The 12,294-nt window shown below is 32.2% G+C and overlaps 2 protein-coding genes across 2 annotated transcripts in view; both read left to right on the top strand.

Moving 5' to 3' along the window:
• The window catches only part of LOC107567420 (protocadherin-8), a 12,220-nt gene extending 7,982 nt beyond the window's left edge, over positions 1 to 4,238 (top strand). Inside the window, exon 3 of the mRNA XM_016253097.1 lies at positions 3,910 to 4,238. Coding sequence (XP_016108583.1) covers positions 3,910 to 4,238 — 329 coding nt within the window. The remainder of the gene's footprint in view (positions 1 to 3,909) is intronic.
• Positions 4,239 to 5,996: 1,758 nt separating this feature from the next.
• Positions 5,997 to 12,294, top strand: part of LOC107567431 (leukocyte cell-derived chemotaxin 1-like) — an 8,420-nt gene continuing 2,122 nt past the window's right edge. Inside the window, exons 1-6 of the mRNA XM_016253106.1 lie at positions 5,997 to 6,035; positions 6,129 to 6,263; positions 8,279 to 8,377; positions 8,461 to 8,535; positions 10,014 to 10,164; positions 11,825 to 11,976. Of these exons, the coding sequence (XP_016108592.1) occupies positions 6,003 to 6,035; positions 6,129 to 6,263; positions 8,279 to 8,377; positions 8,461 to 8,535; positions 10,014 to 10,164; positions 11,825 to 11,976 (645 nt within the window). The 5' untranslated portion in view covers positions 5,997 to 6,002. The remainder of the gene's footprint in view (positions 6,036 to 6,128; positions 6,264 to 8,278; positions 8,378 to 8,460; positions 8,536 to 10,013; positions 10,165 to 11,824; positions 11,977 to 12,294) is intronic.

The raw sequence follows: 12,294 nt of genomic DNA, 5'->3' as shown, positions 1-12,294 counted from the left end.
ATATAAACTCAGAAATCCAAGAAAAAAGTAAAAATTATGAGATATAAACTCAGAAATTCAAGACAAAATGTAAAAATGACGACATATAAACTCAGAAATCCAAGAAAAAGTAAAAATTACAAGATATAAACTCAGAAATCCAAGAAAAAAGTAAAAATTATGAGATATAAACTCAGAAATTCAAGACAAAATGTAAAAATGACGACGTATAAACTCAGAAATCCAAGAAAAAGTAAAAATTACAAGATATAAACTCAGAAATCCAAGAAAAAAGTAAAAATTATGAGATATAAACTCAGAAATTCAAGACAAAATGTAAAAATGACGACGTATAAACTCAGAAATCCAAGAAAAAGTAAAAATTACAAGATATAAACTCAGAAATCCAAGAAAAAAGTAAAAATGACGACATGTAAACTCAGAAATCCACGAATAAAGTAAAAATTACGAGATGTAAACTCAGAAGTCTAATCAGCATCTTGATATGCCAAGATGTAAACTCAGAAATCCAAGAAAAAAAGTAAAAATTACGAGATGTAAACTCAGAAATCCAAGAAAAAAGTAAAAATTATGAGATATAAACTCAGAAATCCAAGAAAAAGGTAAAAATTATGAGATATAAACTCAGAAATTCAAGACAAAATGTAAAAATGACGACATATAAACTCAGAAATCCAAGAAAAAGTAAAAATTACAAGATATAAACTCAGAAATCCAAGAAAAAAGTAAAAATTACGAGATATAAACTCAGAAATCCAAGTAAAAAGTAAAAATTATGAGATATAAACTCAGAAATTCAAGACAAAATGTAAAAATGACGACGTATAAACTCAGAAATCCAAGAAAAAGTAAAAATTACAAGATATAAACTCAGAAATCCAAGAAAAAAGTAAAAATTATGAGATATAAACTCAGAAATTCAAGACAAAATGTAAAAATTATGACATATAAACTCAGAAATCCAAGAAAAAGTAAAAATTACAAGATATAAACTCAGAAATCCAAGAAAAAAGTAAAAATTACGAGATATAAACTCAGAAATCCAAGTAAAAAGTAAAAATTATGAGATATAAACTCAGAAATTCAAGACAAAATGTAAAAATTATGACGTATAAACTCAGAAATCCAAGAAAAAGTAAAAATTACAAGATATAAACTCAGAAATCCAAGAAAAAAGTAAAAATGACGACATGTAAACTCAGAAATCCACGAATAAAGTAAAAATTACGAGATGTAAACTCAGAATTCTTAGAAAAAAGTAAAAATTACGAGATGTAAACTCAGAAATACAAGAAAGAAGTCAAAATTATGAGATGTATACTCAATTGCTGTTGATTGGAATGGATTGAAGTTTATATAAGATCTAAACTCGCAGTAGTGATGAAAAAAAATCTGATTTGTGAGCTAAAAAGTTGCAATACCTTTTGTCAGGCCCGGATTGGCTAATCGGGAGCACCGGGAGGATTCCTAGTGGGCCGGTCTGTTTGTTTTGGCCTCGAGGGCCGGTGTTGTCATGCCACTGGGTTGAATTATGGATGCTGTCCCTAGACTGCCTGCACTCATAGCAGCCCCACTCTTTTATTTATTATTTTCTCGCAGCCCATATTATTATTTTCACCAGACCATATCAATAACAAATTCTCAATTGATAATTAATCATTCTTTTTGCTCAAATCATTGTTTTATTTGTGAAGTAGCCGTTTGAGGAAGGCGGACTCCTCTGCTGTGCAGCGGGACTCGCGTTAACGGCAATTCCCTTCACAGTCCACGATTTGATTTTGCCAAATCAGTTAAACTTGGACCTCATTATTGAAGTAGCACCAGAAGCAGCCCACACTCCCGACGTTTTCTTTAATTGAAAAATATGCATTTTCATTCATTCAAAGGCTATATGGTTGCAATGATATTTTAGTTCAAAACTTTAAATGCCATTGTTAAAAATGCTTTATTGACTGACGTTTAATAGACCTTCAGTTGTTACACTTTCAGATTTCATGCCAGTTGTACACTTGTGAAGTCACAATTCTATATTGGAACTATTTACTCAGGCCGATGACATTTTTTATATGACTTAAAAATTATTTTTAGAATAATTGTACATGCATAGGTTAAGCAAAACAATTGTGATTATTTCTGAGAACATTTGAACTGCAGGCAGACAGCCTACATTATGGTACAGTAGGCTACAAATATTTGGAGCGTCCCTTATTCTGTCCCTTATTTTCTTAAAGAATTAACACTTATTTTCTACAAGAATACAAGAATAAACACTATTTTCTTAAAGAATAAACGATAAAGAATCACAATGGTCCCTTATCTTCCATTTCTGAAGTTAATTGATCCATATCAATAACAAATTCTCAATTGATAATTAATCATTATTTTTGCTCAAATCATTGTTTTATTTGTGAAGTAGCCGTTTGAGGAAGGCGGACTCCTCTGCTGCTCCCGCTGCACAGGGAGCGGGACTCGCGTTAACGGCAATTCCCTTCACAGTCCACGATTTGATTTTGCCAAATCAGTTAAACTTGGACCTCATTATTGAAGCAGCACCAGAAGCAGCCCACACTCCCTAAGTTTTCTTTAATTGAAAAATATGCATTTTCATTCATTCAAAGGCTATATGGTTGCAATGATATTTTAGTTCAAAACTTTAAATGCATTGTTAAAAATGCTTTATTGACTGACGTTTAATAGACCTTCAGTTGTTACACTTTCAGATTTCATGCCAGTTGTACACTTGTGAAGTCACAATTCTATATTGGAACTATTTACTCAGGCCGATGACATTTTTTATATGACTTAAAAATTATTTTTAGAATAATTGTACATACATAGGTTAAGCAAAACAATTGTGATTATTTCTGAGAACATTTGAACTGCAGGCAGACAGCCTACATTATGGTACAGTAGGCTACAAATATTTGGAGCGTCCCTTATTCTGTCCCTTATTTTCTTAAAGAATTAACACTTATTTTCTACAAGTATACAAGAATAAACACTATTTTCTTAAAGAATAAACGATAAAGAATCACAATTGTCCCTTATCTTCCATTTCTGAAGTTAATTGATGAATCTGATGACGTAATTATCTTTTGACTCCCCTGACAGCGGGATCAAGAAAAAAAAAAAAAGTCAGTTGTTGGAGATATGCGAGCAAAAAATAATAGATGAAAAATGGATAATAGAAAGTGCAAAGGCGGAACTGAAAAGGCAATTGTTAAAAATGCTTTATTGACTGACGTTTAATAGACCTTCAGTTGTTACACTTTCAGATTTCATGCCAGTTGTACACTTGTGAAGTCACAATTCTATATTGGAACTATTTACTCAGGCCGATGACATTTTTTATATGACTTAAAAATTATTTTTAGAATAATTGTACATACATAGGTTAAGCAAAACAATTGTGATTATTTCTGAGAACATTTGAACTGCAGGCAGACAGCCTACATTATGGTACAGTAGGCTACAAATATTTGGAGCGTCCCTTATTCTGTCCCTTATTTTCTTAAAGAATTAACACTTATTTTCTACAAGAATACAAGAATAAACACTATTTTCTTAAAGAATAAACGATAAAGAATCACAATGGTCCCTTATCTTCCATTTCTGAAGTTAATTGATGAATCTGATGACGTAATTATCTTTTGACTCCCCTGACAGCGGGATCAAGAAAAAAAAAAAAGTCAGTTGTTGGAGATATGCGAGCAAAAAATAATAGATGAAAAATGGATAATAGAAAGTGCAAAGGCGGCACTGAAAAGGCCAGTAAAAATAAATAAATAAAAAGTGGGCCAGTCTAAGGCATGAAACTCCAGGGCTGAAAATGAATGCCTTTTGTTATTGTTTTTATTCCGTGGCAGTTGTGTAAGAGTCCTGAGTCCTGACCGGAGTGTGTTTCCTCAGGTCTGTGGGCTTGTACCAGCGAGTGCAGGATCCTGGGTCACTCGGACAGATGCTGGAGCCCGTCTGTGAGCGTTAATAGCAGACATCTGTCGACCTTCTCAAGGACGAGGCCGTGCTCACAGGCCACGCTTCAGAGGAGCAGTTACGACACGCAGACCAACAGAAGCGTGGCCTTGCACAGCCTTACAGAAGACCAGCAGAGTCAGTACGATTACATTCACGTCTGCTCTCCACAGTCACAGCGGAGACAAGACTCGGAGAACATAGTCTTCACACACTCCACCAAACCCATCGCCACGGAGAGTCCCGGCAGATTTACTGAAGCCTGATACCATACACTGTTATATTGTTGCTGTACATACTATCATTGACTGCGTTGATGTTTTGTATATACAAAATATATTTTTATCAATATTACCTGTTGTTTTTTTCATAGCATGTTTTGGATGATTATAATGTGATTGTGTTTGCAAGTCACTTTTTTTGTCACACTGTAACACATTAAATGTCATTTTTTTAAAGCTACAAATGTTACTACTTTTATAATGTTTACTTACACAGGTTTCTTTTTAAGAAACGAAAACATGAGAAATAAAATAAGTTATGGTAAAATCTACAATGTTTTTCATCCTTGACAAAACCAGTCAGAATTTATGATCATAAAAACTGTTAAATCTTGCGCCGACAATTCAATTTTGTCATAAAATTTAAATTTGCATTATATTAAAAATGGATAATTGGATGAGTAACAATCTGTAACACATTAAATGTCATTTTTAAAAAGCTTTTAAACTTTTAAATATATATTTAATGTATGTTGCAGATTGTTACTCATCCAATTAATATTTTCTAATAGTAACTAATAATATTAACTTTTTAAGTTACCACTTTCATAACATTTACTTAAACTGAACAAGTTGTTTATTTATTTTTTAATAAAAACATTTAATTTATGGTCAAATTTACGTTTTGTCAAAACCAGTCAAACTTTTGAACATAATTTATTATCTTAAAACCTACTGATCTTAAGGCTCCTGACTTCATTTTTGATCATAAATATAAATTGTGCCTACAATTATTTTAGTCATAAAATGTACATTTATGTTGGATGAGTAACAAACTGAAACACACATTGGATTTCATTTTTTAAAAGCTAAAAAAGTTACCACTTTTATAACATTTACTTAGACTGAATAAGTTTTGTTGTGTGCTTTTGTCTTTTTTTATTAGTTCTTTAGTATGCTTGTATTATTATATTTGTATTGCACACTTTTAAAATCTATTTTTATTTCAGTTTTAGTTTTAGCTATTTTAGTACAAGTTAAACTAAATGAAAATAATAAATATTGCCCTTGCAAATAGCTGAAATTAAAAAATGAAAAAAGTATATATATATTTTTAATTATGGTTAACATTTATTTTGATTATTTTATTTTTATTTTATTATATTATTTCTATTATTAATATATATTTCAAGTAAACTGTTTTTAATGGTTTTAGTTTTAGTTTATCTCACACATGTTTCTCCTTCAAAAATGTTAGAAAGCATCCCATGATGCACCTGATGAAGCTGGTTGGCGAATGTTTATAGTGAGAAAAGCTTGACAAAGAAGAGTTTTCATGTGTGTCACATACTTTCATCACTGCAACATTTGTGTTATTTAATCAGTTAAATGTAATTCTAGCATATGCAAAAGAGTCATGAAAATGAGTTTTGTGACAGCTAGTGTTCATAAATGAGATCTTATACAGATCCAGCCTTAGTAAAACTAAAGGACCTTACTTGACTTTGTTGAATTTAATTATAAATGTTGCTTTCGAAAGCGTCCCCTGGATTTACTACAGTGAATTCAGGTATACCGGGTCTCTTTTTACCTGTTAATTTACACAAATTCAGTCAAACTGTGCATGAACAGTCTGAAGCGTGTTTTCTCAGGCCACAGAAAATCCCCAGAGAGGAATTCCAGTCTTGGGTTTCTCCAGGACCTTGTTTATTTTCTCTGAATTTTTCCTCTTTCTCACCTACATGACAGAAACTTGAGAGAAGATCCATGAAGTCACAAAGCTCTGCTTTCAGCAGACGCGAGAACGCCATGGAGAAAACATCCCAAAAAGTTCCTTTTGAGGTACGTGATGCTTTCATTTTTTATTTAAACTTCACATTATGCACATAATATACTTGATTTCTGTCTATATTCCAACAATATGTGCTTAATAAGGCTAACAGTAGCTTGAAGCACAGAGGCTTAGTGCGTCTGAAGAAGACGGCGGTCGTAGCCTTCATCGCCGGAGCCGTTCTGCTGCTCTTTGGAGGCATTGGAGCTTTTTACTTGTGGAAATTCAGCGAGAAAGAAGTAAGTGTCTCAGACCAGACAGTACAGTAGTCTAACCTAGTTTGGCTCAAAATGAGTGCAATATGAGAAGCAAGTTCCAACACAAAAATATTACTTCTATCAAATTCAGCCCACTAAAACTTGAGCTCCATAAAAGCAAACCAAAGTAGTGCCTGCAATAAAACGTTCATTATTGATGAAGTAAATCGAAGTGGAATGACAGAATTTATTGTGACGAGTTAACTGGATGGAAACTGTGTGATGATGAAACATTTTTACTATTTGTTCTTCTTGATGTGCAGCAAATTGTTCTGCGTTTTGGGTTTAATTTGCATGCATGCATTCGTCAGGGGTATTTTGTAACACTGCTATATTTAAAGTATACATTTTTAATATTCCGCATTGCACAATCACACAGTCAGTTTCTCTAAAATGCATGCTGATGCAATAGCGCAGACGTGTTGATATTTAAAGCACAGTAGGTTTGAGCCTGAATGAGAATATTTAAATTGCAGTTTGTCCCAGCAAAGGGTCAGGAATGATCAATGAAGCAAGCAGCGGCGTGTTTGCATTTGCAGCCGTCAGTGTGCATTGATTTCAGGCACCTCTGGTATTTCAAAAAAATCCGGCAGGTTAAAGACGGCAAACAACGAGGTCTGTGTGCTGGGTTATAATCATGCAGCGTTAACACTGCAAACAGATCAGCATGCATCACTTCCCAACACAAACACAAACGGCCAGTAAGAGCTGCAGCCGTAAGCTAGCGACCTGCTGGACCTCTGCACAAAATAATGCACCAATATTATACAGTATGTTTTATATGGATTAAATCAGTGATTCTCAACTACAGTAGGTTTGCTTCAGGACTCAGATTAAGTGGAGACCCAAAACTGATTAATGAACAAAAGAAAAAAAAATGTCACACATTACATTATTTATAATAAATGATTATTTTTTTGGAAGCATTTTCTCCTCCTTTTGACAAGTATGCACGATTATATTGTTAGTTTTATTATTTCTACTTAGCATCGTTTCTCCTTGATGAAAACCACTAGATTAAAATATGTAATATTTGTATGTTGCAGTGTTATTTTAGTATCATTGAGATACTACTACAGTTTTTAGTCATTTTGAATTAGTTTTTAGTTTTATATTTATTACTTTCATTTAAATGTTTGTAATTTTGTTGTGTGTTTTTGTAATTTTTTAGTAGTTTTAGTTTTTTTTAAATATCTATTTAGTTTTTATTTTCATTTTTATTTCAGTTTTAGTTACTATAGTAGTTAAACTAAATGAGAAATTTTGCCTTAGCAACTAGCTGAAATATTTTATTTTATTTTATTCATATTAATTTATTCATTTTAAAATTGGTTATTTTTAGAATTAATTTTGTTGTGTGTTTTGACATTTTTTTATTTTTAAAATATTAAAATATTATTTTTAATCTTAACATTTAAAATATATATATATATATTTTTTTTTAATTTCTTTTATAACAACAAGACACACAGTTTTTTAAATATATATATATAGTTTTTATAACATTTAATTTATGTTTTAGTTTTAGTTATTCTAGTATATCAAGTTAAACTAAGGTAAAATAAGAAATTATTGAAATAAACAGTTTTATATTTTATTTATATTCATTTTAATATTAGTTTTTTTTTTTTTACATTTATTTTGTTATGTGTTTTTGTCATTTTTATCATTATTATTGTTTAGTCTGTATAGTTTTATTAGTTATTTTATAGTACATGGGAGTTTTTATATTTTATTTAAATTAAGAGTTAATATTTATTTTATTTCAAGTAACAAACATCGCAAAAAAAATCATTTTCTAACTTAGTATTTTTGTCTGCACTGAAATTAAGTGAATGTATACAAGACCAAATATCTGCCAGTGGCACAAGAAAAATAATCTTCTTTTCACTTTTTTAAATCACCCCATTGGCGGATATTTTTCGTGTTTTAAGCAAAAACTCAATTTAACACTTAATATAAAAAACGTAATAACCCTGGTATATTGGTGTTGACAGGCGACCAGCACTCACTACAGCAGGAACATCGATATAAAGATAGAAGATGATTCAGATGCTGGAGATGGGAAGATTGTGGAAGTTCAAGACTTTAAAGCTGTAAGTAGCACATAATAATAAACATGTGCATCTCATTTCAGAGCTGTTCATAAAATAACTCCATTATTTCCACTCTTGTGCAGGGCATTACAGCAGTCAAGTTTCCTGGAAAAGAGAAGTGTTACATCAAATCACAAGTCAGATCTGAACTTTCTGATGTGAGGAGCAACATGATCACCATTAAAGTCTTTCTGATGCCCACATGCTACATTCTACATATTAGACCGCTTACTAAAAACCCATTAACTATACATTGGCTATTTTGACCATATCTGCATTCCGCTTTGACGAAATATGAATGAAATTGATGATATCTAAAAATAGTCCTGCAGAAGTGAATCTACATGTCCGTCATGTTTCACAAACCTCAGATAAAAGCATCTGCTACATGAATACACATACATAAATGAGACTAAATTGGAAACGTATCTCAAGCTAAATGAAAGGTAATTAGCTGTAATTGTGCCTAGGTATAAACTTTCTCAAGAAATTCCTCAGATTTTTTCCTCTCAAAATGTTTACTTACAGCTCAGTGTGTAATTCCGGCACCATCAGCATCACTAAACTGAATGTCATACCCGTTTCCTGGCCACGCCCCCATCTACTGTCTGTCAAACTGATAGCCCCGCCCCCAAACTCATGTCATTGGTTGAGCTAATGCTCGATGTCAGGATCAATGTGTTAAAAGCCATCTACACTGAAAATGATAAATATAAATACAACGATTAACTTAGTGTCCACACCAACATGCGATAACGTTCTCTTATTAAAAAGCGCGCTGCATTTTGGTCGTCTGCCGCTTTAAATACTAAAGCTCATTAAAGTAGAATTGATTCTGATTGGCTCTCAACTTTTTGTCATTCATCAGCTGGAAAAATAATTGAAAGGGATGTCAACTATATCGCTCCTCTGTTGTTATCGTTATAGTTGTGGTGTGGACTCTTCTATTCTATTCTATTCTATTCTATTCTATTCTATTCTATTCTATTCTATTCTATTCTATTCTATTCTATTCTATTCTATTCTATTCTATTCTATTCTATTCTATTCTATTCTATTCTATTCTATTCTATTCTATTCATTCTGCTAGCCCATTTTCGCCACAGGATTTAAAAAAGAAAGAAAGAGTATTTTTTTAAATAAAAGATAATGACTTATTATCTCACAATTCTGACATTTTTTCTCGTAATTCTGAAAAAAACCCTCAGAATTGTGAGATATTAACTCATAACTCTGAAAAGAAAAGTACGAATTGTGAGATATAAACTTGCAACTCTTAGAAAAAAGTCAGAATTTTGAAATATAATCAGAATTGCAAGATATCAATTTAGAAACTCAGCTGCAATTACTTTTTAATTTTTGCTTTTTTATTATGTGGTGGAAACAAGCTTCCATATCTTTCAAATGTATGACTTTTAAAAGTATCTTTCTCGTTATAATTATCATGTTCGGTGTGAACAGGCATTTAAGGTTTTGTGTGCAAAAAGCATCTTCATTAACAGCAACTCAAACGCAACTCTTTTTTTATAAATACATTTACAATTTTAATTGATCCATCCAATCAAAAAAAGAGTTAATCTGGAAGTTTCAGGTCTCAGTGTTCTGTCCATTGTTCTGTTTTGATTACCGATAGGAGGACGACACTGTGGCGGTGAAACCTGACGTGGGGTCTCTGGTCTGGATCGCATCTGAAGAACCACTGAAGGACATCAGTTTTCTGAGCCCTGATATACTGAGATTCTGCGGAGACCTTCCCATTTACTGGCATCATCCTGCAAACTCCAGAGGTGTTTCATTTCATTTCCATTAATAAACCTGCAACACATGAACAGCAGTGATGGAGTTCAAGTTGTGTTGATCTTTATTGTACGATTAATAGTTTAGTGTGAGCCGTATAACGTCATTCATCAAGCCAATCCCAGCTAACAGGAAATGCTCTCAGAGCGTTCTGGGAAGGTTCTCTCAAAGTTACGAACAAACGTTCTTCCAGTAACGTAAAACGTTCATTCAAAGTGATCTGGTCTTTATCTAATAATCTCAAAATGTTAGCACAAAAATGTTTTGGGTTTTTTATGCAACGTTTTTTCTGCATTTTTTCAACGTTTTCCAACATTCCTGTTGGAAGTTCATCTAACGTTTTTTAAATGTTACGACTTGTTTCAGAACGTTCAGAGAACATTGCAAAGTAACGTTCCCATAATGTTTACACAATTATAAAAATGGAATGTTTCCATTTCTAACTAAGAAAAAAAAGTTTTTAAAACGGTTAAAAAAACTGAAAATTTTGAACATTCAGGACTTAATGGGAACATTGGCAAAACCTTCTGAAAACATTTCCCATTAATTATGAAGACATTACTCAAAATGTCGTTTTTTAAATGTATTAAAAAAGGTTTTTCTTGGTTATGCGGAACATTCCATTTTATAATTTTGTAAACATCATGGGAATGTTACTTTTGAATGTTCTCTGAACATTCTGAAACAAATAGTAACATTTAAAAAAAAATTAGATGAACGTTCAACTAAAATGTTTCAGAAATAAAACATTCCATGAATAATGTATAAATAATGTTTTTGTGCTAACATTTTCAGAACATTTTAAAAGACCAGATACCCAGCTAACAAAAAAAGTATGTTCTAAGAATGTATTGCTAACATCCCCACTAAGTTATGAAAACGTTATTTCTGAATGTTTTTGTTGGTTATGTGAACGACATTTTGTCATTTAACAAACATTACGGGAACGTTACTTTTGAATGTATGCGGAACATTCCATTTTATAATTTTGTAAACATCATGGGAATGTTACTTTTGAATGTTCTCTGAACATTCTGAAACAAATAGTAACATTTAAAAAAACATTAGATGAACGTTCAACTAAAATGTTTCAGAAATAAAACATTCCATGAATAATGTATAAATAATGTTCCTCTTCAGGAACTCGAGCTGCGTCGACAAACGCTAGGGGAACGCCTTCCGCGATCCACGCTCCGTTACTTTTTGAATATTGAAATTTTGAAAAGTAGTTAGTAGTAAAGTTTAAAAAACGTTAGAGAAACGTCCAAATTAAACCTTTCAGAAAATGTTTTCCATGAACAATGTATAGATAATGTTTTTGTGCAAACATTTGAGAACATTATTTAAGAACAGATAACTTTGAATGAACATCCTATTAACATACTGGAAACATTTTTTTTGTAATTTTGAGAGAACCTGCTAGCTGGGTTCATACAGCACATACACGTTTTTTTTATATATATACAAATGCACACTTTTTCTTGATCCCAGGTGGGATATTTAATGCAAAACTGTTACACATGCAGTGGTCATTACACACTGACCGTGACATTTGTGAATGAGGCAGTGATTACCATCTAAAGCTCAGAAATGTCTCGCTCTTCATTGCTGCTTATCTTCACTCTCGCTCTCTGCTGGCTGTTTCTGAAGCACTGAGGAAGAGGAGAAGTGTGCCGCGAGTGAGACGGCAGAGTACAGGTGGATTAAATCGACAACAGACGAGACGTCGAAACTCCACGAGCTCAGCCCGAAAGGATGTGCGGCTGACGAGGCCCAATTATAACCCTGAAAACCCTTATCATGTGAGCAATGCCTTCATTATTAAAGTCATGCATAAACCTGCTATAAATATACACACACTGCCAGCCAAAAGTTTGGAATGATTAAGATTTTTTAATATTAAAAAGAAAAAAAAATGTTTTGCTCACCAAGGCTGCATTTATTTTATAAAAATACAGTAAAAAACATATTGTGAAATATTATTAAAATTTAAATATTTAATATTGTGAAGTTAAAACTGTCCGGTCCTGCAGATTTGCTTTATTCAACATCAAGAAGATCCGGCCCTTTCTTTCAGAACATGCTTCACAACTCCTTGTTCAAGCTCTTGTTCTGTCCAG

Source organism: Sinocyclocheilus grahami, unplaced genomic scaffold (genome assembly GCF_001515645.1).
Source record: "Sinocyclocheilus grahami isolate Dianchi unplaced genomic scaffold, SAMN03320097.WGS_v1.1 scaffold1158.1, whole genome shotgun sequence".
Lineage (NCBI taxonomy): Eukaryota > Metazoa > Chordata > Actinopteri > Cypriniformes > Cyprinidae > Sinocyclocheilus > Sinocyclocheilus grahami.
The sequence above is the reverse complement of the archived record's forward strand: the minus strand, read 5'-3'. Positions and strand labels throughout refer to the sequence as shown.